Source organism: Ambystoma mexicanum, chromosome 11, assembly GCF_040938575.1.
Source record: "Ambystoma mexicanum isolate Mex_15411 chromosome 11, UKY_AmexF1_1, whole genome shotgun sequence".
Classification (NCBI taxonomy): domain Eukaryota; kingdom Metazoa; phylum Chordata; class Amphibia; order Caudata; family Ambystomatidae; genus Ambystoma; species Ambystoma mexicanum.
This window is the reverse complement of record NC_090934.1, coordinates 901,980,546-902,004,632: the sequence shown is the minus strand read 5'-3', so window position 1 is coordinate 902,004,632 and position 24,087 is coordinate 901,980,546. Positions and strand designations below refer to the sequence as shown.

At 44.5% G+C, this 24,087-nt stretch overlaps 1 protein-coding gene across 1 annotated transcript in view; it reads right to left on the bottom strand.

The window, feature by feature from the left end:
• Window positions 1-2,136: 2,136 nt before the first annotated feature.
• LOC138505065 (streptococcal hemagglutinin-like) overlaps window positions 2,137-24,087 on the bottom strand; it is a 125,276-nt gene continuing 103,325 nt past the window's right edge. Inside the window, exons 13-14 of the mRNA XM_069625389.1 lie at window positions 2,733-2,740; window positions 2,137-2,231 (exon numbers count right to left, since the gene is read on the bottom strand). Coding sequence (XP_069481490.1) covers window positions 2,137-2,231; window positions 2,733-2,740 — 103 coding nt within the window. The remainder of the gene's footprint in view (window positions 2,232-2,732; window positions 2,741-24,087) is intronic.

Sequence of the window (24,087 nt, the reverse complement as noted above, 5' to 3'; positions counted from 1 at the left end):
GACAAAATGTTTTTTCCCAAAGTGGTGCGCTAGAGACTGAGACAAAACTAGGTAGAAATGTCTTACTTATTTGTTATATGTTAAATGGAATTGTATTCAGATTCATATAGGTATAATTACTTAAAATTGTGTTGCCTTGTATTTATTCCAACAGTTTAAATGCTCAAATGATTTCCTAGGTGTTAGAGCTCTGATGTTGCAATTATAGTTTTTCCCTTTTTCCCTTTTCTACTTTCTAGGTTTAAAGGTAAGAAATGGCCATCAATATATTCGATATTCAAATCTTGGTGGATATCTATCCTAACTGATTGTATGTACATCTATACATGGCCATTGAGAAAATAAAATGTATATCTTTACCTTCAAATCCCTTGTTCTTAGAGTATTAGATTCATGCTCCTTGCGGTACGATTGCGGTTAATTTCTGAACAATTGCCACATTATGTAGTACGCGATCGCGTCATCACGCGTTACTACGCGTTGAAGTCATGCGTCGTACACGCAAAACTGCCATCTTTGTTTGGGAAAGATTCATATTAAACAGAACTAATTTATCTTTGTCCAATAAAGCATTGCAGTGTCATAAAACTTGTGTGGATTCATAAAATGAAGCCTGGTTTGTCTCAGTTTCTATACTTCAAGATTGTATACTGCTATAAAAATAGTTGATGTACTAAATTTGTGGTAAAGGGTTGGATTGTTATTAACTGAATTTCAAATTAAAATAATATACATTTGCATGCAATTGAAAATGTAACACTTGTCTTGGTTATTATGGGTGAAACACGATACAGATCTATAATGGAGAAACACTCTTTTACATACAATTTTAAATACTTCATAAATCTGCGTCATGGTATACGACACAGTTAACTGAATAGTTCGAGATTTCTTAAGTAATATGTTGCTTAGAGAAAATGATGCAGCTCCTGGTCCGTGTTTAGACCGGAGTGGCAAGTGTCCATTGTACAGATCCAAAAGGCTTCTTATTTTCTGAGAGTTTTTTCTAAGTTGCCTCCTCTAGGTGGTAATGAAACTTTCTCGATGCCAAAAAATGTTAGTTGTGCTAATTCTTCGTTACGATGTCTATATTGAAAATGGAATGCCAGAGGGGATCTGAGATCTTGATTGATAATTGCTCTGATATGTTCTGCTATGCGTGTATTTAATGTCCTTATGGTGCTTCCAATGTAAAGTTGTTTGCAAGCACATCTAATCCCATATACAAAGTACTTGCTTTTACAGTTGATTCATTTTTTTTATTGGTACTTCAGTTCCATTTGGTTTTGGAGTACTTTTCTTTGCCATTATCCGAGTATTGGCACACTGGGCAATGTCCACATTTATAATTGCCTTTTATAGGTTGTTTCAACCACTTTAATGATGAGCCAATTTCTTGTTGTTTCACATGGTGAAAATGAGATTGGCTTAGAATGTCTTTTACATTTTTTGTTTTGCAAAAAGTGACACTTGCTTGGTTGTCCAAAATTAGTTGAAGATCTGTATCCACTTTAAGTATATTCCAATTTTTCTTTATTACTTGTTTTATTATATGAGTATTGGTACTGTATGTCGGTATAAATCCTACTTTTTCTGAATTTTCCAGAAATTGTGGAACAACAACCAATTGGCTCATTATTAAAGTGGTTGAAACCGCCTACAAAAGGCAATTATAAATGTGGACATTGCACAGTGTGCCAATATTCGGATAATGCCAACTCCAAAACCAAATGGAACTAAAGTAGCAATAAAAAAAACCAATCAACTGTTATAGCAAGTACGTTGTATATGGGATAAGATGTGCTTGCAAACAACTGTACATTGGAAGCACCATAAGGACATTAAAGACACGCTTAGGAGAACACACCGGAGCAATTATCAATCAAGATCTCAGATCACCTCTGACGTTCCATTTTCAAGATAGACATCGTAACGAAGAATGAGCACAACTAACATTTTTCAGCATCGAGAAATTTCATTACCACCTAGAAGAGGCCACTTAGAAAAAACTCCCAGAAAAAGATAAGCCTTTTGGATCTATACAATGGACAGTTGACACTCCGGTCTGAACACGGACCAGGAGCTGTATCATTTTCTCTAAGCAACATATTACTTAAGAAATCTCGAACTATTTAGTTAACTGTATCTTATATCATGACGCAGATTCATGAAGTATTTAAAATTGTATGTTAAAGAGTGTTTCTCCTTTATAGATCTGTATCGTGTTTCACCTATAATAACCAAGCCAAATGTTACATTTTCAATTGCATGCAAATGTATATTATTTTAATTTGAAATTCAGTCAATAACAATCCAGCCCCTTACGACAAATCTAGTACATCAACTATTTGTATAGCAGTATACAATCTTGAAGTATAGAAACTGAGCCAAACCAGGCTTCATTGGATGAATCCACACATGTTTTATGATACTGCAATGCTTTATTGCACAAAGATAAATGAGTTCTGTTTAATATGAATCTTTCCCAAACAAAGATGGCGCTTTTGCATGTACGACGCATGACCTCATTGCGTACTACATAATGTGCCCGTTTTTCAGAAATTAACCGCAATCATACCGCGAGGAGCATGAATCTAATACTCTAAGAACAAGAGATTTGAAAGTAAAGATATAGATTTTATTTTCTTAGTAGCCATTTATAGATGTACAACCAGTTAGGGTAGATAACCACCAGGATTTGAATATGGAGTATATTGATGGCCGTTTCTTACCTTTAAACCTAGAAAGAAGAAAAAGGAAAAAGGGAAAAACCATAATGGCAACATCAGAGCTCTAACACCTAGGACATCATTTGAGCATTTAAACTGTTGGAATAAATACAAGGCAACACAATTGTAAGTAATTATACCAATACGAATCTGAATACAATTCCATTTTACATATAACAAATAAGTAAGACATTTCTACCTGGTTTTGTCTCAGTCTCTAGCGCACCACTTTGGGAAAAAACATTTTGTCAATACAAATGTGCGCCTCCTGATGAACCGTTGGATGCAATGACGGGGAAACATGTGTTGGGGAGCAAATAAGTAGAACTCATATATACAAGGAGCAAACACATATTGAATGAAGTCAATTCAATAGGAACAAGTATAGCAATCACACGTACAGATATTATACAAATGGAATGAAGTAAATTCAATAGTTACAAGTTAACTACATTTGTGAATTAATTGTGAAATAACAATTAAATTCGAGGCACAAAGCAAATACTGCAGTCTGTTATTCTTTGTAACATCACATGAAATAAGAAGAGTAAGTGAAAGCGCAACACAATCGGAATCTAAAGTTGGTTTTTGCCTATTTCTAAACCCTGGTCAGCCTCACAGCACAGAGTCCGAGTTAGCAGGTCTCGTTTTGACTAAACAGGAAACAAATAACCCACTAAAGGAGAATCGCCAATTGCTGTTCAAGGCTGAGTTTTCTTCATTCACCTTTAGAACCCAAAAGGTTGGATGTTCTGACCCAGTTTGATCCAATGATTAGAATTGGGGAATTAGAGGTTTTAGCCTTGCTTTAAGACACTGAATCTCAATCCTTTTGGGGTAGTCTGTTGGGGTCCAAACTGCCCCTCGAAGTGGTAAACCTCTTTACGCTCCTGCAGTCGCGTATCCATGGTACTGCACCCTGTGTGTTAGGTAAAGGAGCCACTAGCCCAGGTAGCAGTAGATCAAACGCACTCCAGTTTGGTGCAGGATGCAGGTGAGCAAATGGAGAACTCCATCTGGCCTTCTTGAATATGTGCCCTTCTGGTGGTAATATCCATCATCTCAAAAAATTGCTATTGAAACAAAAGAGAAACCATTTTATGGTAAAACAATGGGATCTCCTGGACAAGACAGTCTGCGAAAATAACTCAAATGCATTCTGGGGCTTGGTGAAATGGGTTTTGCGGGTTCGTGTGTAGGCCCTGCTGAACAGATCCCTGGCGACTGCTGGGTCTCACATTTTAGTGAGATCCTTTGTGAAGCTGGTACTCAGTTTCAAGTAACCACAGACACTTGAAGTGAGACTTATAGCGAGATAATGTTTGTCAGGAAGAAATAGAAGTGCCAATTAGAATGCTCAAGAACGGTATGGCGGCGGGCCCAGATGAGACCGAGGTATTTAAAGCATCAGTGCTCTGATGGCTATCAATTGTGCTTCAGGTTTTCAATTCCATCGCCAACAGTTCTGCCCTCCCAGAATCGTGGAATAAATGCCTAATTATCCCCCTCTTTAAAAAAGGCAATGTCCTTGACCCACATTGTTATGGGCCCATTGCACTCCTAGACGTCTAAGTACAACTTTATGCAAGGTTTCTGGCTGACTGTCTGGAGGCGTGGGCGTCACATAACTGCACACTCCCAGACACGCAAGCAGTTTTTCATAGGGGCTTCTCCACGATCGATCAGTGTTTTATATTGAACACCATCGTGGAGAAGTACAATGGAAGAATAAAAATCAATCTTTACATGGCCTTCCTAGACCTTACAAAAAGCTTTGATTCTGTGAACCGTAACTTGTTGTGGGCAAAACTTAAGAAAATTGGGGTTCCTTCAGGACTCCTGCAACTAATAACCGTCCTCTAGGAGAACACATCAGCCAGGATGAGGTGTGCAGCAAATCACAAATATTCAGAAAGCTGTGTCCTAACTGTTGGGGGTAAAGCAGGGGTGCCCCCTGGCCCTATTTCTGTTTTCATCATTCCTCAGTTTTTTTTTTGAGCCCCATAAGGAGTCTCAAGGTCTGATCCCTCCACTTCTAAATGGCATAATATTTAGCACCTTACTGTATGCTGATCACACAGTATGTAGTTCGTAAGAGTTCAGATTTCTGACTTTCACTCTTGTCTGATTCCTTGCAGGTTGCAGCTTGACCCTAGCAAAGAGTTCCTCGTGGCAACCGGTAATATTCAGGTAAGGATTTGTATTATCCAACAGAGTTCGATAAAATAATGTCAATATGTAACCTGTTGCTTTCTCCCTTATTCAGGCGCTGAGAGAAAGTATGAAGTCTCGGGGAATAATGCCTCCGGCGGTAAAATCAGGTAAGTCTATGGTGGTGAGGAGGTTTCCCCTTGTTTGTCCCTTCGTTTCACCTTGCTGTCCTTTTGTTTCCCCTTAGGGGCCGGGGTTCGGCGAGGATGCAGTGGAAGCTGCACCGACCCGTGAAGAGGAATAGTACCCCCGGTGGTAAAATCAGGTAAGTCTATGGGGGGTAACTAATATTGCCTCTGTGTATTCCCTTGGCTCACCTTGCTGTTCTTGTCTTCCCCTTAGGTGCCGCAGTGCGGCGGGAACATGCAGAAGGATACGGTGGATTGTGAAGATGCTGCGAAGGCCGGTGAGTTCAGCGCGGCGCTGCAGCAGGCGAGGCGACGCGCATAAAATAACTTCTTTCTTCCAGCTCGAAGGTGCGATGGTCGAGTATTCAGGTGAGGATCAAAGGTATTGCTCTTGTTCTAACCTTTTCTCCTTCTTTCTCCCTTTTTCTAGGAGCTCCAGACTCGAGGCGGGGGTGGCAGAAGACTGGATGCAGACCTGCAGGCATGGTGAGCGTTACGCTGCTGGATGCAGAATAACGCGAAGCGTGTGCTGCTCTTTAGGCGTGGTTTAAATAGCCTCCAAAGTCGTCCCAGGTAAGTATTCCTCCCCAGCCCCACCTGAGTAAAAAAAATAGTCCCTAAGTAAAGTAGTCCCTTCCAAGCCTCTTTTGGCTTGGAGCTCTTGCAGCATGGTCTGCATCAGGTAAGTTTTAATCTATGAGCCTGGCGCCATAAATAGCCCCTAGCAGGGGTTGTTGGGCTTGCTTGGAATGACTTGATGCCTGCTTCTGGGGTTGCTGGACTTGGTCTGGGTCCCCGGGGGTAGGCAGCATGACAGCACTCCACCCCCAAGGCCCCTCCTAAAGTCGTTCTTCCCTGTAGTTTCGGTTTGTCTGGGAAATTTCGGTGGAATTTTTTCACCAATCGGGTGCATGAACGTGGTCACTAGGTTCCCCTGACCTTTCCTGAGGTCCGTAACATTTCCAGTCGATTAAATAAAAAAGTTTTGACTTTATCAGCTTGGAGTCCAGGATGTTCTTAACTTCAAATTCTGGTTCCCCGTCTTCAAGGATGGGGTCTGGTGGCTTGGTTAGTCTTGTCCCTGGTTGCACTAGCTTCAAAAGTGACACATGAAAGATGGGGTGAATTTGCATATTAGCAGGTAAGTCCAACTTGACAGCCACCGGGTTGATAATGGCCTTAATAGAGTAAGGTCCCAAATATCTGGGGTTAAAGGTCCGTGTTCCCTTTAGAGGTATATGTTTTGTGGCTAACCATACTTGGTCCCCTATCTGGTATTGTGGAGTATCACTTCTATGCCGATTAGCATCTTGTATTTTTCTTTCGCCTGTTTTAAATGTGCAGTTGCTTCCTTAAAGGCTTGTGTAATCGTAGCGTGCAGATGGTCCACTGCGGGCATTTCTAAGTGTTGGGGTGAGTCAAGGTCTAAGGTTCGAGGGTGGTGCCCATATAAGGTATAAAAGGGGCTTTGTCCAGTTCCAGAATGTACTGAATTATTGTATGCATATTCGGCGATCCAAAGAATGTCTTTCCAATTACTCTCAGTCTGATGTAAAATACAATGCAGGTATTGTTCGAGAGTCTGGTTGGTCCTCTCTGTTTGACCATCGGTTTGTGGGTGCTGACTGGTCGATAACCTCACATCGATTTGCGCCAATTGACAACATTTTTTCCAAAAATGTGAAATGAATTGACTGCCTCGGTCAGAGACCAATACGGATGGAAAACCGTGTATGCGAACAATGTTTTCGAGGAACTCCTTGGCCAGGATTGAAGCTGAAGGTAATCCCTTTAAAGGAATAAAGTGGGCCATCTTGGAAAAAAGGTCCACAATAACTAGAATGGTGTTAAATCCATTGCATGGGGGTAGATCAGTAATAAAGTCTAACGATAAGGTGTGCCATGGTGTAGGCGGAATGTCTAAAGGTTGTAGGAGTCCCGCTGCTTTTTTCTTTTGACTTTTGTTTTGGGTGCAAATGCCACAAGACATCACATACTATTTAATATCCTTTTGCCAGGTGGGCCACCAGAATTGTCTCTTAATTTTAGCTTCAGTTTTTGCAATACCTGGGTGCCCCTCCATTAGGGTATCATGATAAAGGGAAATGACTAGCTCTTGTAGTTCCTTGTGTGGCAGAAATAGCCGCCCTTGGTAATAAGGCAGGTTATTGGTGACGGAGTAGTCCGGGCCTTTCTTTACCCAGTTCTGCAGGGCTGTAGGATCAAAGAGTTGCTGGATCTTTACCTGAATGACCTCTAGTTCTGTAGAGTAGTCATGCCAAGAATCCTTTGTTCAGAAATTATAGGCATTGGTTCTGGGTTCAATTCTGCCTCTCCCATCCCTATTCGGGATAAGGCGTCTGCTTTACCATTCTTACAACCTGGTCGATAGGTTATCACGAAATCGAACTCGGCAAAGAACAATGCCCATCGGAGTTGGCGTGACGATTGGGCCTTGGCTGTCTTTAAATACTGTAAGTTCCGGTGATTGGTGATCACAGTAATGGTATGCCAGGCACCGTGAAGATAGTGCCGCCAAGCCTTGAAGGCAGATTTAATGGCTAATAACTCCTTGTCGGTAACCGCATAGTTTAACTCTGGTGCCGAGAACTTTCTGGACCAAAATGCTACTGGGTGAAGCTGGCCAGTTTCAGGGTCCTTTTGAGACAGGACAGCTCCCATGGCTAGACTGGATGCATCAGTTTCCACTATGCATGGAAGTTCAGGGCGCCGGTGCTTTAATACAGGTGCAGACGTGAATTTCGCTTTCAGCTCTTGGAAGGCATTTTCAGCTTCTTCAGTCCACATAAAGTGTTTATTTTTTCGTAAGAGTGCTGTGATGGGATGTACAACATATGTAAAATCCGGGATGAATCTGCGGTAGAAACTGGCAAAGCCAAGCATGCTTTGTACTCCTTTAACTGAACTTGGTGATGGCCACTTAAGGATTGCGTCCACCTTTCGTGAGTCCATTCGGACTCCTCTTGGGGTCAGGATAAACCCAAGGAATTCAACTTCTGTGGCATGAAAAACGCATTTTTCCAGTTTTGCATATAGTTTGTGCTGGCACAATTTTTCAAGGACTGCTCGTACGTGCTTCACATGGTCAGATTCTGAAGAGGAGTATACTAGAATATCATCGATATATACGACAACACAAACGTCAATGAGTTCACGAAGGACATCGTTCATGAAGTATTGGAAGGCTGCTGGTGCATTGCACAACCCAAAAGGCATCACCTGGTATTCGAATAACCCATACTTAGTGCGAAAAGCAGTCTTCCATTCGTCGCCCTCTTTTACACGTACCGGATGGTATGCCCCCGGGAGATCTAACTTAGTGTATATGCAAGCGTCCTTCACTTGGTCTAGTAGTTCAGGGATCAGAGGCAATGGGTATCGGTTCTTAACAGTTATCTGGTTCAATGCGCGGTAGTCTATGCACGTTCTGAGGTCACCTTCCTTTTTGGGCACGAAGAACAAAGCTGAAGATGCAGGGGACTTGGATGGGCGAATGAAGCCATTAGCAAGGTACTGGTCTAAGTATTGTCGTAGGTGAAGGTTCTCAGGTTCCGTAAGGGCGTAGATCCTGCTACAAGGGGGTTGTGCACCGGGTATGAGATCGATTTGACAATCGTACGACATGTGAGGTGGTAAGGTGTTTGCCTGTTCTTTTTGGAAGACATCCTGGAATTCTTGGTATTCTGGAGGTAGTTGCACAACTGCTGTGGTTACTGTGGCCAGGCCTGCGTTCAGATTTTTCTTTGGGTAACAGGTTTGTGCACAATCCGGGAAGGTTATTCTCTTCTCTCGCCAATCAATACAAGGATTATGTGTTTCCAACCAAGGTATCCCCAGTATTATTTGGAACTATGGGGCATTGATTAGATCAAACACAATAGTCTCTCGATGCCCATCCTGACCCAATAGTGTCATCTCTGCGATGGAATGAGTTACAGGCCCAGAGGCAATTTCAGTTCCATCGACTGTGGTGATGACATCTGAGGTGGTTTTTTGGCAGAGAGGTAGATTCCTCCTGGAAGCCAATTCGTAGTCCACATAGTTTCCTATGGCCCCGCTATCAATGTATTCCCTTACTGCGTGCATACGCGATGGCTGCTTTGGATCTACGAGGACCATTGATATGATAAAATGCGAGGTCTGAGTATCCTTCTTCAAGCTCGGCAAGCGGACCTCTACGCTTGTCGGGCGTGGTCGTTTCCCGAGTCTGAATCCATATGGCTTTTATCAGCAGCTCCTACCACCTTCTTGGGTGGTTTTACAGGGCAATCCCGTAGAAAATGCCCAGAAGTTCCACAATATAGACACAATTGCATTTGCCGTCTCCTTTCTCTTTCCTTCTGGGTTAAGGGTCCTTTAACCCCTCCGATTTGCATGAGTTCTGATGCATCTGCTCCTTTGGGGTTAGCTTGGGTTTTGACCAACACCCGATTCTCAAACTTGGCTCGATCAGCCTTTCTGTTCTGAAGTCTGTGATCTAACTAGACCACTAAGTCTATATATTCAGCGCAGTCTTGAGGTGGGTTCACGACTTGAACCAAGACATCCTTGAGTTCTCCTCGAAGCCCTCGATGAAATAACGTGATTCGTTTTACCTCAGGCCATCTAGTTTCCACTATCAACCTATTAAAGGTCGCAATGTGGGATAGAAGGTCCTGGTTACCCTGTCATAGAGACAAAAGTTCGTTATCCAGGGCCTGTCCTTGGGAGTGCCGGGCAAATAGTCTTTCCATGCTCATTTGAAAGCTCTGAAAATCCCGGAGAATTGGGTCATCCTGAGTAACTAGTGGAATTGACCAATCAGCTGCACTGCCGCTGAGATATGACAATACAAAGGCTACCTTGGCTTGATCGTTTGGGAAGGCTCCAGGTCTGCATAAAAAGTGCAAGCGGGATTGGTTCATAAACACGGCAAACCTTTTGGGCTCGCCGGCAAAGCGTTTGGGCGGAGCTAATGGAATATTTCCTGGTAGGTTTATTTGCACAGGGTTACTCGATGACACAGGAGTGGATTTCCCCAGGGACCTGGTAGGGGTGCTTGTCCAGCCTGGCTTTGCAGTAGTTGCCTAGCAAGGTCATCAGTTCGCTCCTTTGACAAAATCAGTTCTCTCCTAAGAGCATTGGTTTCTTGACGGGCGGAATGCACTTCAGCCCTCAGTTCCCCTAGTAATTGGGCCAATTGGTCAGTTTCTGGGGTATCCATAACGCCCGGGTGGGAATTTGTGGGAAGGCTTTGCGTTCTGTTACGCTCACCTGGCTCCCACAGGGGCGTCGATCTGAACTGGCAGCAGCGGTCTCCACCAATGTGACGCGTAGTACCGAGATGACGGACTGGACTGGCCCACCTAGCTTCGTTTGCTTGGCCCGTAGGAATATTCTTCTGCAAATGGAGAAAGGGAATTAACCACCCATGGAGTTGAGTGTTAACCCCCCCCCCACTCCCGCTGTTCTCCCCACTGATCACCTTTGATGTTCCCTCTTATAGTCTCACCTGATGGTTAGGAAAGATGAGCTCTCCATCCTGCATTGAGCGCAGAGGCGCGTAGATAACCAGTTACTTCACTGGCTCGAAGGAATTGGTGAGTTCCAGAACAATATTGGCTCTGAGATTCCCGGCAAGACGCCGTAAGTATGTAGTTCGTAAGAGTTCAAATGTCTGACTTTCACTCTTGTCCGATTCCTTGCAGGTTGCAGCTTGACCCTAGCGAAGAGTTCCTCGTTGCAACCGGTAATATTCAGGTAAGGATTTGTATTATCCAACACAGTTCGATAAAATAATGTCAATATGTAACCTGTTGCTTTCTCCCTTATTCAGGCGCTGAGAGAAAGTATGAAGTCTCGGGGAATAATGCCTCTGGCGGTAAAATCAGGTAAGTCTATTGTGGTGAGGAGGTTTCCCCTTGTTTGTCCCTTCGTTTCACCTTGCTGTCCTTTTGTTTCCCCTTAGGGGCCGGGGTTCGGCGAGGAGGCAGTGGAAGCTGCGCCGACCCGTGAAGAGGAATGGTACCCCCGGTGGTAAAATCAGGTAAGTCTATGGGGGGTAACTAATATCGCCTCTTTGTATTCCCTTGGCTCACCTTGCTGTTCTTGTCTTCCCTTTAGGTGCCGGAGTGCGGCGGGAACATGCAGAAGGATGCAGTGGAATGTGAAGATGCTGCGAAGGGTGGTGAGTTCAGTGCGGCGCTCAGCAGGCACGGCGACGTGCATAAAAAAACTTCTTTCTTCCAGCTGGATGGATCGGGAATTCTGGTGAGGATCAAAGGTATTGCTCTTGTTCTAACCTTTTCTCCTTCTTTCTCCCTTTTTCTAGGAGCTCCAGACCCGAGGCGGGCGTGGCAAAAGACTGGATGCAGACTTGCAGGCACGGTGAGCATTACGCTGCTGGATGCAGAATAACGCGAAGCGTGTGCTGCTCTTCGGGCGTGGTTTAAATAGCCTCCAAAGTAGTCCCAGGTAAGTATTCCTCCCCAGCCCCACCCGAGTAAAAAAAATAGTCCCTAAGTAAAGTAGTCCCTTCCAAGCCTCTTTTGGCTTGGAGCTCTTGCAGCATGGTCTGCATAAGGTAAGTTTGCAGCATGGTCTGCATCAGGTAAGTTTTAAACTATGAGCCTGGCGCCTATGGCGCCAGGACTGACTCTCCATATGAGCCTGGCGCCATAGATGCCAGGACTGCACCCAAATAGCCCCTAGCAGGGGTTGTTGGGCTTGCTTGGAATGACTTGATGCCTGCTTCTGCGGTTGCTGGACTTGGTCTGGGTCCCCGGGGGTAGGCATCATGACACCTGGGCCCTGAACAATCAATTTATAGAGGTGGTGGAGGAATATAAATACCTAGATTTGATATTTTCAGGAAGGTGCACCTGGGGAAGCCATTTAAATATGGTAGTCAAACAAGTGGCAGTGGGTATGAGAGGCCTTTTATGTTTCTTTTACAACTTTTGAGGCAAACGTCTGGCCAAGTGCCTCCAGGTCCTTGGGTCTAGGATAAACACTGCCATTCTCTATGTGCAAAGATTTGGGGGGCAGCACAATGCAGATATGTGGACACATTGTTGAATTCCACTGTACAAAGAATTTCAGGGCTCCCCAGTAGAGCCCCTGGGGTGCATTAAGACACGAGTTGGGGATTGTCAGCATATCATTAGAAGCCCAGCAGAGGTTTTTAGAATTGTATCTGAATGTTCAATCAGGTACCTCTGTGTACCCAAATTTTAGTATGGACGTGCAAAACACCAGTAAGGACCCAAAGCTCTGGTATAATAGTGGAGTTGGCTTCTGAAAAGATGGGAGTTGAAAGAAGCAACTGCACTGAGAGACTTAACACGAGACAGTGCTGTACTCTTTTAAAAGAAAGATCTTCACAGATTGTGTTGGAGGCCACTCTTGTGAGAAGTGTCAATGTATCCTCTTTAAAATTGCATAACCCCAGGCCAACCCAAGTGGGCTATGCACTGACTATCACCAAAATAAAGTCTGCTGAATGACGAACAAACATCTTACAGGCCAATCTAAATGTGCTGCCATTTAGAGCAAAGCTGCAATGGCTTGGCGTGGATTCAGTCTGCCCACGAGGCCTGCGGCTTGGTGAAGACCTATTGCATTTTCTGCTGGACTGTAGATTTTTAGACAACTTGAGGAAGCAGTGGATGAGGCCACATTTAATTAAGAACCATATGCCAGCACGTCGGGACAGTATAGTTTTTGTTATCTGAAGTTCTTATATAACAGCTCATTTTATAAAGGCGGCTCTTGATGCGGGCAAAGGTTTTAGGTCACAGGCATGATGACATTTCAATAATGTTTCTCTCTGGTGTTAATGAATAGTATTTTAGGATGTTACTTCGAATTTCTTTCTATTGTTGTAATTGTATATGTTCATGGGTTTTAATGGATTTTGTATCTGAATAAAAAATGATTACTACTAGAATTAATGGAAGTCAGGTCCAATTCCACCCGTATGGCCACCATTGGGACAGATTTTGACAAACCTAAAGTTTTTTCCACAGTATCCCCTCCAAGTAGTCAAATTTATATTCAATGAATTGAGAGTGTTCCTCCAACCCACAGCATACAGTCGTAATCACTTTGGCCTCATAAAGCTTCAGCAGTGGTTTTAGTGAAAATGTGCCAAAGCAGCGATGTATCAATTGCATTTGGCATAACTTCTGTCTGGTCTTGGCAAAAGCCTGCTCAATCAGCAGAGATTTCCCATTTACCCCATAGATGTTAAAAAATAGATATTTTAAATGATGGACCTCTTCTATTTTTTTGTGCAGTCAGCCTCCAGCACGTTGACAGCTTCCTTCGACCAGCATGGATTATCAACATTTGTGTTTTGGTCGAGTTGATGGTCAATGCATTTTTCTTAGCATACCTACCAAAAGCCATCAAAATTCGCTAGAGTGGTCCAACAGCAAGATATCATCTACATTTGTAATCCAGACTAACCTACACACCAGCACCAAAAGGCAATAAATATTGCATCTGCCAATTCTTCCTCAATGTCCGATGAATGGACATTAAATAGGAATGGTGCCAGGACGCAACCTTGCCAAAGTCCATCAGATGTTCTAATGATTGCAGAAGTATTACCCGCCCTTGCTTAACCTCACATGTAAAGTCGCGCCAGAGTGCAAGTTCCCCAGGATGGCCAAGAGGCTACTAGGGATACCCTACTTCTTTAGTTTGTTCCAGAGCAGGTTTCTCTGGATCTTATCAAATGCCATTGACAAATCGATAGACACAGCGTATATGTCAGGCACTCTCCTTTGCCACACCCTCTGCTGCAGGTGGTTAATAACGAGGCCCGCAGTAGAGGTCCCGACCCCTTTCAGGAAGCCAATTTGGTTTGGGTTCAAAATACCTGCTTGCTCTGCCCATGGAGAAAGCTCCACCAGCACCAAGCAGGAAAAAATTCAAATCAGAGTCGAGGAGGGCTATTAGTTTATAGTTAAGGGGGCACTTCTTGTCACCTTTTTTAAATATCAGGATAAAGGTGGTGGTGTGGCAGGATTCCTTAAATCTCTGGGTTAATAGAGTGGATTTAAATACCCTGTATAATAAGGAAGCCCAGAAAGAAGAGTCAGACTTGAGTACTGCATTACAGAGCCCACTGTGCACCAGAGTCCTCGAGTTACTGAGCTTCAGTATTAACTTCTCAATATCCTCGGGAACAAACTCAAAATCCCAAGACCCCACCACACCCGCAAAGGTGAGTGCAACATGCTTGGGCTATATAGCTCAGTAAAATGGGTCACCAATAACCTCTCCAGAACTGGACCTTCTTGTAATACCGCTTGTGTTCCAGATTTTCCATTTATGATCTGCCAGAAACTCTTGTCAGCTCTTCCCACAATAGCCGTCTGTATTGTCGCCCCCTCTCACTGATATATCATTAGTCAGAAATCTTTTAATTTACTCCTGTAACTTGCCTTTGCCTCCGTAATGCCTTTCAAGTGTTTAGGAGTATTCACATTTGAGTTTTAAAGATTTATCACAGTCCTACGCATATTACTCTGTAGTTTTGGATTTCTGGGAAACAGACTCCCCTTTTTGCAATAGAACTAAAAGTCCCTTTCCTCAAACTGTGATCTGATTCAAAATGTCAACAAACAAGGCAAGGAGGGCATTAGAATCTTGGGCACTACATCCCTTATTGTTCCCGGTTTCACTAAATTGTTTCCTAAACTGGTTAATATTCTTGTCATTTCAAACTAGCCTATTTCTTTAGTTGTTTACAATTACAATGGGTGCTTGACCCAGTGTTTCCCTAACATACCCCTTAGTACAGAATGGCCATTAGGTTCTGCTTTATTTATACAAAATTTTTCACATCGTTGGAACATCCCTGCTGAAACCAAAGTCGATCCTTAAAAACCTGGGTACCTCGGTGCCATGTAGTGTGGCCCTCCAAATCACCCTCAACATTTCCATTTAGTGAGACAAGGTCCCGTTGTATCAGGAATGATTCCCACCTTAAACCTGTCAAACCCAAAGTACTCATCAAATCTGAACCACTCTCGAGTCTATATTAAAATCTCCCACTAATGGCACCTGACGAGTGCTCTGGCCACACTGATTATCCATCAGAATTGAATCCAGCCACTCCATAATTACTCCATGATTACCGCCTGTTTTGCCTCTTTATAATCACAATACAGGTTACTAATCAAAAGGGGACTCAAGTCACTTTGTAGAATGAGACGAACTGCGTGAATACATGGAGGATAGGAACAAATAAGATTCAGGAGTGGACCCATTCTTGCTTGACCGCCACCAAGAGGCCCCCACGAGGCCTACCAAACAATCGTGGCATTGCCATTTGCTGACACACCTCAAAACCATTTATGGTAACCTCACCTGTCAGGAAGGATTGCCGAGGAGGATCCATTATATTTCACCAAATTTAGCAATGGCATTTTCTTGCAGGTAAGCTGCTTGAACCCTCTTGAATTCCAACAGACAATGTTACAATCTTGTTCAGTCAAAAGGGACCCCCTAAGCTACGATCCCCCGGATATCTGGAACCCATATCCAATTTGCGTCGTCTTTCATATTGGAGTGGGCTGCAGTCACCTTGTTAGGAAATTGCGTGCAACCACACCCACATTCTATATTGCATTCCAATTGGGAACCGGATGAAAGGGGACAATCATACACAGTGACATCAATACCTCTGAGTCTCAGATCATCGCCTTATAATAGTAAATGATTTTGGACCAGAATAGACGGAAGATTGATTACTGCCATGTCCAAATCGTCATCAGAAATAAAGTCTACTCACAAAATGTTCCTGGTGGTAATGTGTCTCAATACTGAGATGTCATGTTTCAAAGGCAGGATGGCAGCACGATTCAAAATCAAGTTCTTTTTGTTGTGGAACACATGCTCCATCTTGAATCGATTACTCCCTTCCTGAACATTTCCCATCCTATTCTGTAAGCTTAGGCCATGAATCCTCTGCCCCCCTTCTCTGTGTCCATCCTTCCCTCCATCACTCCCTGAAGGATACACTTGTATTCGGTCTGCCCCCAAGGTACCCACACGTTGCCAATTGTTAGAGGTAGCCAGGGCGGGCGACTGTTATTGGGCCCAATGGTTCCAGAATGTCCAGGGTCCCAACGGTTCCAATATTCATTGGTACTTCTGTATGTTGGTGTAGATTTGCCTGGGTTGCCTGATTGGTTTAGCAAGCCATCTCGATTGTATCAGAATTCACATTATTTCCAGTAGCATTGAACAGGGAATCTACCATTTGGACTTTTCTCCCTTTTTTCGTGAATATCAATGGTGCTTTAGGTACAGTAACAGCTGAAACGCCAATATCGCCAGAGCCTGAATCTCCATATTTATACCTCCGCAACCCAGGCCTTGGGAGGCCATAAAAATGGGCTGTTACGATCACTAAAAAATATGCCTTAGTGTCTGTGTCACATGGTGTAAAATGAAGAAAGAACTCTGGGCATAACCATCTCCTGTTCTAGTATCTTTTAATTTCAGTTTGCATAGTGCCTTTCCTGTCCAGCTCGTCTGGGGGGTGGAGGTGGTCGCAATGTGGGTCATCCATGGTGAAGCGCAAGGAAGGCCCATCTTGCCCCAGATCAGGGCAAGAACACACAGGGGCTACATAAGGAGAAATCAGAAATGCACAGGGACACTGCAAACTACCGCCCATCAGCCTGCTTTCTGCATTATCGAAGGTCCTGGAGAAGGTGCTCCTCGTCCGACACAGTGACTTTGCCACCGAAAGAAATCTACTAGCAAAGGAACAGTTTGGATTACGAAAGGAGCATGCAATGACCCATCAGCTGCTGAGGGTGGTGGACACCATGAGCCACGGATTCAACATCAAGAAGTCCACGGGAACACACTTGTGCCAAACAAAATGGGGGAAAAAAACGAATTAATACCTTTTTTCATAACGGCTGATGAAAAGGAGATGGTTTTGCTAAAGTGCTCCACATTTTTTAACGTGTCACCACAGCATTGAAGGCAGTATGAATATGTTATGTTTACTGATATTTATACTGCAGCATTCATTGCCATTGAGGTAAATAAGAAGATCGTTATCAAATATATAAAGTTATTATTAGTATTATTGTAAGCAGACAAACATTGAATATGGTTATTACCTAGTGCACACTTCTCCATATGGAGATCTGGGCGCTATACTAGCTCATAATACCATTATTATTAGTGGGACGAACATTTAGTGTTAGCCTTAGCTAGTGCACCCTTCTCCATCTGGAGAATGTGGGCGCTATACTAGCCCATATTACCATTATTATTAGTGGGACGAACATTCAGTGTTAGCCTTAGCTAGTGCACACTTCTCCATCTGGAGGATGTGGGCGCTATACTAGCCCATATTACCATTATTATTAGTGGGACGAACATTCAATGTTAGCCTTAGCTAGTGCACACTTCTCCATCTGGAGGATGTGGGCGCTATACTAGCCCATATTACCATTATTATTAGTGGAATGAACATTCAGTGTTAGCCTTAGCTAGTGCACACCTTCATCTGGAGGATGTGGGCGCTATACTAGCCCATGTTACCATTATTAGTGGGACGAACATTCAGTGTTAGCCTTAGCTAGTGCACACTTCTCCATCTAGAGGATGTGGGCGGTATACTAGCCCATATTACCATTATTATTAGTGGGACGAACATTCAGTGTTAGCCTTAGCTAGAGCACAATTCTCAATCTGGAGGATGTGGGCGCCATACCAGCCCATGTTACCATTATTAGTGGGACGAACATTCAGTGTTAGCCTTATCTATTGCACACTTCTCCATCTGGAGGATGTAGGCTCTATACTAGCCCATGTTGCCATTATTAGTGGGATTAACATTCAGTGTTAGCCTGAGCTAGTGCACACTTCTCTTTATGGAGGATGTGGGCACCATACTAGCCCATATTACCATTATTATTAGTGGGTGCATCATGGCCACAGAGTGCTGGAAAGTCTCAGTAGCTAAGAATTGGAGTATGGGCACCAGCTTCAGCAGTGGGGGCACAGCTTCCCGGATGTTTATCTTGTTCCCTAGGTCGTCCTCTATTGTGCTGAGCAGCTCTTTTATAGTATGCCTGTTGAGGTGCCACAGAGTCACCAACTGGGTGTCAATGAGGGTCCAGGGTGAGGGCCTGGCCCTTGGGATGGGTGCACGACTTGCTTGGGCTCTTTTCACCCTCCTCCTCCCCACCACCTGTTCGCCCTGTGCCCTGGCCTGGCTGACCTGCATCTCTACTTCCAGGCGCAGCATAAGCAGCTTCCTGTCCCAGCACACAGCACGTAATGGCAACATGATGTTGAAAACGGTGTTTGAGGTAGGGGTGTGCCTTATGTAGCCCTCTGGGGTGCATTGGGTGCACCTGTGGCTTCATTTCTGGCACCTGTGTTTATTTACCTCCAGCTAGAAGCTGGAGGAAAATCTCGGCTTTATTAGCACCGCTTTTCGGCGCTAATTCTGGCATAAACAGACTTGTGATACGGCTGTAATTGCGCTTTGTGTTGATGGTGCTATTAGTGCCGGCTGTAATATTGCTGGTTAATTTTGTGTCTGGCGGTATTTGTACCGAGTCTTGATCCGGCAGAGCAGTATTGGCAGCGCTAATTATGTCACCGCCGCATTTAAGGGCCAAGGCCCAACTCGTGATGAGGCCCTTTGACTTTTAAATGACTTATACTTTTATGCACAAATGATCTTTCCATCTCAATTTCACCTAATTTACATAAGGAAGATCACAGTATAAAAAGCTGACCATTTAAAAAAAACAAGTTGGCTCTCTACAAGGTTTTGTTTAACAGTTACCAACAGAAACATGAATCAACGTAATTTCAATAATGTCTTTTTCCCCCTTCCACTGTACACAGTATTACATGGCAACCTTTATTTATTCTGCTCAACAACCAAAACATCTGGTGTCCATGCTGTTAGTTCAAAGCTGGAGTATTTATAACCCAGCGACCTGTCGCCATGGTAAAATCCTTTGTAGTTTAAGCTGCTGGGACCATCTATGACTTCAGTCCTGTCCCAGCAGTGGTCACTTTCTCTTTTCTCTTTCTTCTGCTGGGGCCTCCCTCTGGCACAGCTTCCCTCCCTCTCTGAAACTCGAGGAGAACCATCTCCAGTTCCGGAAGCACCTCAAGACCTTCCTCTTTGCTTCTGCCTTCTCTCTACCCCTGCCCTGCTGATTTCCTGTCTGATACTGCACTGGTCACCTGGCTACCCTCTGATTTCGGGCCCAGGTCCCTACCGCCCAATTGCACATCCACACTGCCTCCTGGCAACCCATGCACTTGGGTCTGTATCTGTAACCCTACAGTCCCCCTATCTGCACTTTGGACACCTGCTGTCTGCACTTACCCTTGCACCTGCCACCTGCTGTCTGCACTTTGTTATTGTTTCGATCCCATGTACAGCACTGCCCCCTCCCCGTTCCCCAGGCGCTTTCCCCCTCCCCCACCCCCTGCACTTAAGCAATCTCAATGTCACTTGGCCTAGTAAGATCATTGTCCCTGTCCTCCCTCTGTTCCCCCTTGCCTCGTCGCGCCTTAAAACACTTGTGTATAGGTGCGTTACAAATGTCATATCATATCACAGGGCCTGGCTGGCCTTACATGAGTCATTCAGTCTCGAAAAAAAAATACATTCCTTTATTCTGGACAGGCCTACCTGACTGCAATGTCAGATTGGATGAGAGGGGGACATTGGGCAAGCCGAATTCAGTTTAAATTTAAGATGTTTGGCCCAAGCACATAGACGGATGAATGCTGTAAATTGCACACTTGGATGTGACGGTTTATATTGCTCAGCTTCAAAAAGAGGTTGTGGAAAGGAGGAGTACAATATGGCAGTTCAGACCTATAGCTGGTGCTTGATTCAGAAATGTATTTAAAGGTCTTGTTATGCTCCATGGGGCAAGAGTCACTTTAAAACAGAATTATAACATTGCATTTGCTGATAAAAGTGCTGTCCAAGGCACATATTTAATGTCTCTGCATGTTTCATAATGTAGACTTTTAATCCTGTCAAGAAAATATATAAAATTAAAGGCCTGCAGCAATGCAAGCCCAATTCTATTGTTTTGTCCTTTTCAGTGTAGTGCTTTTAATATTAGTCTGAGTCGTTTTACATGTTAATTAAAGTTTCAGCATGCTTTCTGGTACTTGAAAATGTTTGAGCCTTGTCAATGATAATTTTATTTTAGAGGGGCGACAGACATTGCCCATTTTCCTTGCATGTGTTTTTCAGGTGCTGTGTGCAGGCGACCGCTCACATGTTTGTTTTTAAAATAGTGCATCTTTTCCTTCAGGATAGATTTCCCTACAGACCAGTCGAGCGGGATAGGAGAGTTGTTATTGAGGGTGGGCAGGGCAGTAATGATGAGGTGGAGGATATTACCTTTCCTTCGAGTTTGGTCTTTTGTTTGCTGTGTGTGGTTGAGTGTCGAGTAGAAGCGGAGATCTTCCTACATTGACTTTGTTGCTGGAATGACAATGATGTTGAAGGCACAGAGGGAGATGTTGCTGGCGTGCGTGAGGGAAATGGCAGTCACCAAGTCTGTGAAGTCTTCGAAGGAGGTGGTGTTTGGCTTGGGTGGTCTGTAGATGAGGTGGAAAGTGAATGTGTCTGTTGAAAGCAGGAAGGGGCAGGTATGTTTTTTGAAATAGCCAATGGTGGCGATGCCCAGCTGGGTGTATGGCCATAATGCTTTGTGAATGATGGCAAGGACTCCACCCTTCTTGTTTGGATGGTCTCCTTGTAGAATTATGTAGCTGTTAGAGATGAGGACACCTATGAGGTAGGTGGATGCATCCAAGTTTCAGTAATCAAAATGGCGCCCAAGTCATGTGTGGTGATCAGGTCGGTGATGTCTGCTGCATGGTTAATTGCTGAGTGGGCATGGATGAGCCTCAGTTTCCATGTAGTGGTGGGTTCTACAGTGACATTTATGAGGTTGCTGTGGTACAGTGTCCATAATGTGGCTGGTGAGCAGCATAGTTGTTGATGGTTGGACAAGTTGTGGGAAGCGATAGGTGAATCGAAACATATATATTCGAGGGAGCTTACCTGACGTTAGCAAGGCAGGGATTCTGGTCCAGCATCCTTTCGGTCCAAGCAGGTCCAAACAGGCATTGCCCTTTTCTTCGTTTGCCCTTCACATTGGAAGGCCAGGCGAGAGAAGCCCTTGATGCAAGAGTTTAGAAAGGAAGGGATAGGGCTAGCCAGGTCAGTGGGGCTATGTTCATATGACCTGTATTCACTTATGAACTACCAAACAAAAAGAGGTTGGATGCTGCTTTAATAGGGGCAAAGAGTGGCAATACAAGAAGGCACAAAAGGGTAAGCGGCGATTAACAGGGGCTTATGTCATGTGACCTAGATCCACCAACTGCAAAAGAAAAGAGGCTGGGGTCTGCCTAACTAGAGAAAAAAGGGCATCAAAACAAGAATGAGATGAGTTTTCCCCGCACCAGCTGATGTGAGGAGTTTGACATATCAGATGTTTAGCAGCTCTTATGATCAAATAGGTACTGCTTGTTTCAATGGATATCATTACTTGATAATGTCCTAACTGAACAAAAGTAAAAAAGCAAGTCTTGATTTATTGCACTATACATCTGTCAGGTCCTCTTTTCTTCACACTATTCCTGTGTGATCCCTGTGAAGGCACTGGAGCCCTCTGTTCACCAGGCCTGTGTATAAAATAAATTGTGTTGCACCAATGGAGATGCCTGCCAGCGGAACCCCCAGCATGCAACCTTTTTCTAGCATACTCTAACAGTTTTATCGACTGCCCCTGGCATGAGCCAGATAAGTACTGCTCCTGATTTTTTCCCACATGATACAAAGTTCTGTGACTTCATTTCCTGTTAGTCACAGTCTCAGGAAGGGGTCCATGAGTCCTAAATTGTGAACTGCTCTCCTGCACTCTTCTGGAGCTGTGGGCTGAGTGGCTGTGAAGTTCCAACTGTGCTACGGTAACTAACATACCATTCTGTTCTTACGCCAGATGTGCTCAATGAGGTATGCTTCAGTAGTCTGATTCTGGCTGCAAGGCTGGGATATTGAAGGAACCCAAGAGACTATCTGAAACCCCCACTATTTCTTTATGCCCTTACGGACTCCAATTCCATCCCTGGAATGTTTGGAGCTACGTCTTCAAGCAGCCCAGCAGTGCCAGTCTTATTTTGCCTTCCATTAATTTAGTGATTCAGTACAGTAAACTTTGTCTACATGTCTTTATAATTGTGACACATTTCCATTTGCAAGGGTGTAGAAGGTAATTCCATCTCTGAAAGAATAATCTGCTGATCAGGTCCCCCGTTCATAAGCTCCACGCCAAAATCAGTGTGTATCTGATCTGCAGCTCCTGCTCTATCTGTGGCACAGAGCAGGTTCAGAGGTTACAGGTGCCCATTTGACAGCTACAGTGACAGCCAAGTATCTGCAGCACAGGGGCTGCATTTAAGATATTCAACCTTGTACCAAAACTATGATAAGTAGCCCAGGCTGGTGGCAGGGTAAACTCTAAAGATAGGGTATGCCCAGGTCATAATCATTGCAGCCAGAAACAGCCGCACCCCAGGCAGCTGTCCTGTTCCCCAGCACCAAAGCAGCATACCCATTCAAAGGGAGTAGCATCACACCAGGTTGCTGGATTTCTAAAGGTCTTTGTTCCTAGTGCAAAGGGGAGGGTTTAGAATAGGCAATAGGGCTCTGTACAGTGGAGGAAGACTTCCACCATATTGTTTCTCTCTGCCACACTCTCCTTTCTGTCCCCTCCACGTGCTCTAGAGCAAAGCACTTTGGATGCGATGTCAGAATGGCAAAGTTCACTTCTTTCAAGAACAGGGATTGGATCACTTAGGCTGGATAGATTTAGTCCAATCACCTGCAGACTGCTACAAGGGGTCTCCCACCACTTATGTGATGTACTCTTGGACATAAACCTGAAGAAGAATGAATTGGACCTCTGTTGGGAGAGTTCATAACGGCCAGTGAGTTGAAGGCTAAGCACCCAAGGCAGAGACCAGCTCTGTCCCTTAACCATAGACCATTGGCGATGACCTGCTGCTGGGACGAGACCTGCCACTCCACCAGCCACAAGAGGACCTCACTGTGTTGTTAGACACCTGCAGTTGTGGACCTGCTTGCCTTGTGCTTGGAAGAGTGAGAACAAGGAACAAAACATATCCTTGAGCCCCTGGATTGGCCCTAACAGCTCGTGAGGAACATGCTAGCCAGGAATCCTGTGTTCTCCAGTCAAACTACTTTGAACTGTGATTCGATTATGATTCAAAGCCTTTGAACCTACAGGACCCTCTGGAGCTTCCTTTGGCCCTCTACCGCCTTGAACTGCTATGCCATGTGCTAGAACAAGTTTGTCACCTCACCATGCCAGCTTTGCATGTTGTTGTCTTGGCTGGTACCAGAAGATCTTTGTTACAGCCACAGCCTGCGAACCACCAGCACCTTTGTTGCCGATCTACATTCACAGGCGACCAGGCCCTAGGGGACTCCTTCGAACGGCAATCTTTAAATGCTGCCTCGAATTGCTTGAACCTATTTGCACACCAGTCACCCGCATCCTCGCCGTGACCTGGACAGTTGAACCGACACTGGTGGCCCTCACGATCCTCACCTCTTCAAGCGCCATTTCAAACTGCAACATATCTCTGCCTTGACCTGGCTTTACTCTTGCTTGCCAGCTGGAACCGTGCAGTAGCTGCCCTCAAAATCTTCAACCCGACGTGCTGGCATGGATAGAACCACCTCAATGCCACCTCGCACCTCGATGAGCCCATCACCTGCATGGCTCGAATCAACTGCTTCTTGCTGGCTCCCGACTGAGATGTCACTCGCCGACTCACTCCCAATTGTTAGCAAATGTCTTGATCCCAATCAACATTGAACCTGCCCCCTCACTGTACCACATACTGGAATATCAAGGTCACTGCTTGGAACCCATACCGGACCACAACCCGAA